Source organism: Pocillopora damicornis, chromosome 4 (genome assembly GCF_964200805.1).
Source record: "Pocillopora damicornis chromosome 4, jaPocDami1.2, whole genome shotgun sequence".
NCBI lineage: Eukaryota > Metazoa > Cnidaria > Anthozoa > Scleractinia > Pocilloporidae > Pocillopora > Pocillopora damicornis.
In genome coordinates this window covers 26,690,237-26,693,612 of record NC_142673.1, presented here as the reverse complement: position 1 = coordinate 26,693,612, position 3,376 = coordinate 26,690,237, and the positions used below count along the sequence as shown (strand labels likewise).

Here is a 3,376-nt window from a genome sequence, read left to right as displayed (position 1 = left end):
AGAGCTTTCTCACTCGAGCATCTGCTCGTTTGAACTTTCCTTTCGCGCGCGCTCCGCGAGCGGAGGTCAATCTTAAAGTTATTCATCACTTTTGTGCATTATTAATATCATAGGAATCGAATGTTATTTCTGCTCTGATCGAAAACTCTTTTCCTGCTCGTAAGTTAGTCTGGATTTTTTCGTTTAAAATTTTATAATGGTTTGGAGTAATTTAAGGTCCCAATCTATGTATGATGATAATAATATTCGTTTTGTCACAACTTGAAAAAATCTGATCACACTTAGGGCAAACGCACAAACTTAAGCAGGAAATTCACAGGTCATGCAATTCGATTGGGTCACGCACGCGCAATAGAAATTACTTTTAGATCTCCGCCAGCTTTGGAATGAAAAACATCCCTCACCAGAGAAAAAAGGGAGCAAAAACTGTTTTTTCATTATTTTTTTCAAGAAATACGTATGAAAAAACAATATGGGTTTCAAGTGCAATTTCACCGTTAACACAAGAAGTACCAGTTAGACGACGTGATGTTATAGTACGCCTATCATATTTTGTAACCTTGCTTGTTACCAGCTTTGTCGCACTCTGGAAGGGACTTGTACTTGTTTCAACAGAGCTTTTAGGTTTTAAACAACTAAACCTTCACACTCTCATAGTAAAGGTAGAAATCAAACTCGTTAGTAAGCGCGCGTTCAAGGTGATTAAAAAAGCATCTCTAAACAGGTACGGACATTAAGAAAATATTTAAAAACGACGAAGACGTTATAATTGAAGGTAAGGTGACCTAACAGTGATTTAAATTTCTCGCAATTTCTCGCTGATTGCTGCTCATCTATGAAGCAGTTTATGACGAGGAAAATGTCTTTTGAAAACGAGCTTTAATACTGGACACTAACATGTTCAAGACATGGGTAAATGCTGTCGGCGTAAAAGCACCATTTTTCGGTAGTTGCGAAAACGAAGACTCCGAAAACGAAGACCTAAGACTCCCCCCCCTCCCCCCCCCCCCCCCCACTACAAAAATGAAGACCATTACGAAAACAAGTTCAAAATAGGTTGGTATTACCTTGGTGGACAAAGATTATGTTCATGAGACACACTACGAAAACGAAGATCCTTACGGAAATCTTGAATTCTGAATTTGACACGTTTGTAATTTATTACGGAATATTTCAGCGGTAGAGCCCCATGGAGCCTTCAATGGGACTACTTTAAAGCTAAAACGAGATTTAATAGAAGCGACATGACATGCATATCGTGGTATAAAATGAGGCAACAAGATATAAATTTGTTAATGAAAATAACATCGATTAGCGGTAATTACACTTGCGGCGAGGAAAAATATACTGTTGTTTGAATAAAACATGGCAATTCGACTGATTGATTTCAGTAAAACTTTTCTTGCGGGTAAAAAGTTACAAATTAATACCTTAATCAAAGCGTTACGCTACTCCTCCTTGCGATTTATAAGTTTAGGGACTGGAAAAGCTCTTGGCAACTGTAACAATACCTTGAAAACCACTTCAATATAAACGTTACTTGTTCAACAAGAGACCTTACACGCATATGGTGGTGTATAATGAAGCAACAAGATCTGAGTTTATTAATAACAATAACATCGACTAGCGGTAATTAAACTTCCGGCGAGGAAGAATGTACTGTCGTTTGCCGAATAAAACATGTCAAAGCCGAAGTTTGAACACGTGTTGCGAGCTCGACTCATTGTCCGAACTTTCGGGGTTTGTTTGAATCAAATCTGAAGTCCAAAAGGTGAATTCGACTGATTGATTCCAATAAAACTTTTCTTGCGGATAAAAAATTACAGATCAATGCCTTAATCAAAGCATTACGCTACTCCCACTTAAACTGCGGTATTCAATTGCAAATTGATCCATCAGTGAGCTGCCTTCCCACAAAAACGGGAAGCTTTTGGGCCGTTATTTGAGCCACGCACGCCAAGTGGAAGAAACCGCGTGCACCGTAAATTTGAAGACGGCACTTCAAAGCTTCTCATTGGTACTTAATTATCAACAGGATTATTCATGAAATGTTACTCAAACGAGTTTCCGGAAACATTAAATACAAAGCCTATCATGCAAGCTTTGTCCTGTGTGTTTTGCTGCTGGTAAAAATGTCATCGCATTCTTTGATTCGCTTAATACATTTGCTTTACGTTAAAAAAAAAAAAAGAGCTAAGGAAACGCAATTAAAATCAGATCAATACAGTTATCCTATTATAGTTGATAGAATATACTAACTCGATATATTCTCCTATAATAAATTACAGACGCGCCAAATTCAGAATGCAAGATTTTTTTTTAAGTTGTCCCATTGAAGGCTCCATGGGGCTCTACTGTTGAAATATTCATAGTAAATTACAGACGTGTCAAATTCAGAATTCAAGATTTCCGTAAGGATCTTCGTTTTCGTAGTGTGTCTCATGAACATAATCTTTGTCCTCAAAGGTAATACCAACCTCTTTTGAACTTGTTTCAGAAATGTGTCTTTGTTTTCGTGTGGGGTCTTCGTTTTCGTAATTTGTCTTCGTTTTCGTAGGGGAGTCTTCGTTTTCGTAATTTGTCTTCGTTTTCGTAGGGGGTCTTAGGTCTTCGTTTTCGCAACCCCACTTTTGGCACTATTGGGGCGCTGTTATAAAACAGATTATCGAATGAATAAATAAATAAACTTTGCGCCTTAATTAAAGTTCTATCAGGTCTCTCTCGTCGCCCTAAGAACAGAATAAATCAAAACTTCCCTACATTTTAAGCTTAAATAAGCTTAAACCACGCGAAAGGAAGGCACTGATTTACTTATGTTTTGAAGAGTAATTTTGCACGAAAAGCGGTTCGAACCCCTCCTCCCCAGTTTCATTCCATGTTACGTTTTTCGGTGCAGACATGGCTCAATTAAGCGACATAAATTGTTGACAGCAATATTACTAATGACACCTGAATTTCGAGAGATTAAAGATCAGTTTACCGTTGGCAGTTCCAGCCACCGAAAATAAAGCGAGCAAAAAGAGCTTGGATGTAGAGACAACCATCATTGTGTTCCGAGAGGAAAATTTTTCTTGTTACCGTGATGTTGGTTCAACGTCCAATCCAGCTAGGCAAAGGAGTGGTTACCTTCATCACAAGACATGAAATAGGCGTTTTTGAGTTTTTTATTGAAAAAAAATAACATCTATTTTAGCGTACAGGAAGTGGTATGTTGCTCGCACCAATCAAATCGTTTAGGGTATGTATCTCGCACCAATCAGATCACCGCACTAGGGTATGTATCGTGCACCAATCAGAGCGTCGTTTTTGTTCTATGGTTTGAGAGGTGTTCAAATTTCAACGAAGTAATGGGGAATTCGGAGAGAGCGGTTTGTAA

General features: G+C 38.2%; 1 protein-coding gene across 1 annotated transcript in view; it reads right to left on the bottom strand.

Moving 5' to 3' along the window:
• The window catches only part of LOC113667385 (uncharacterized), an 11,416-nt gene extending 8,269 nt beyond the window's left edge, over nt 1-3,147 (bottom strand). Inside the window, exon 1 of the mRNA XM_089205082.1 lies at nt 2,981-3,147. Within this exon, the coding sequence (XP_089061208.1) occupies nt 2,981-3,047 (67 nt within the window). The 5' untranslated portion in view covers nt 3,048-3,147. The remainder of the gene's footprint in view (nt 1-2,980) is intronic.
• Between the last annotated feature and the right edge of the window lie 229 nt (nt 3,148-3,376).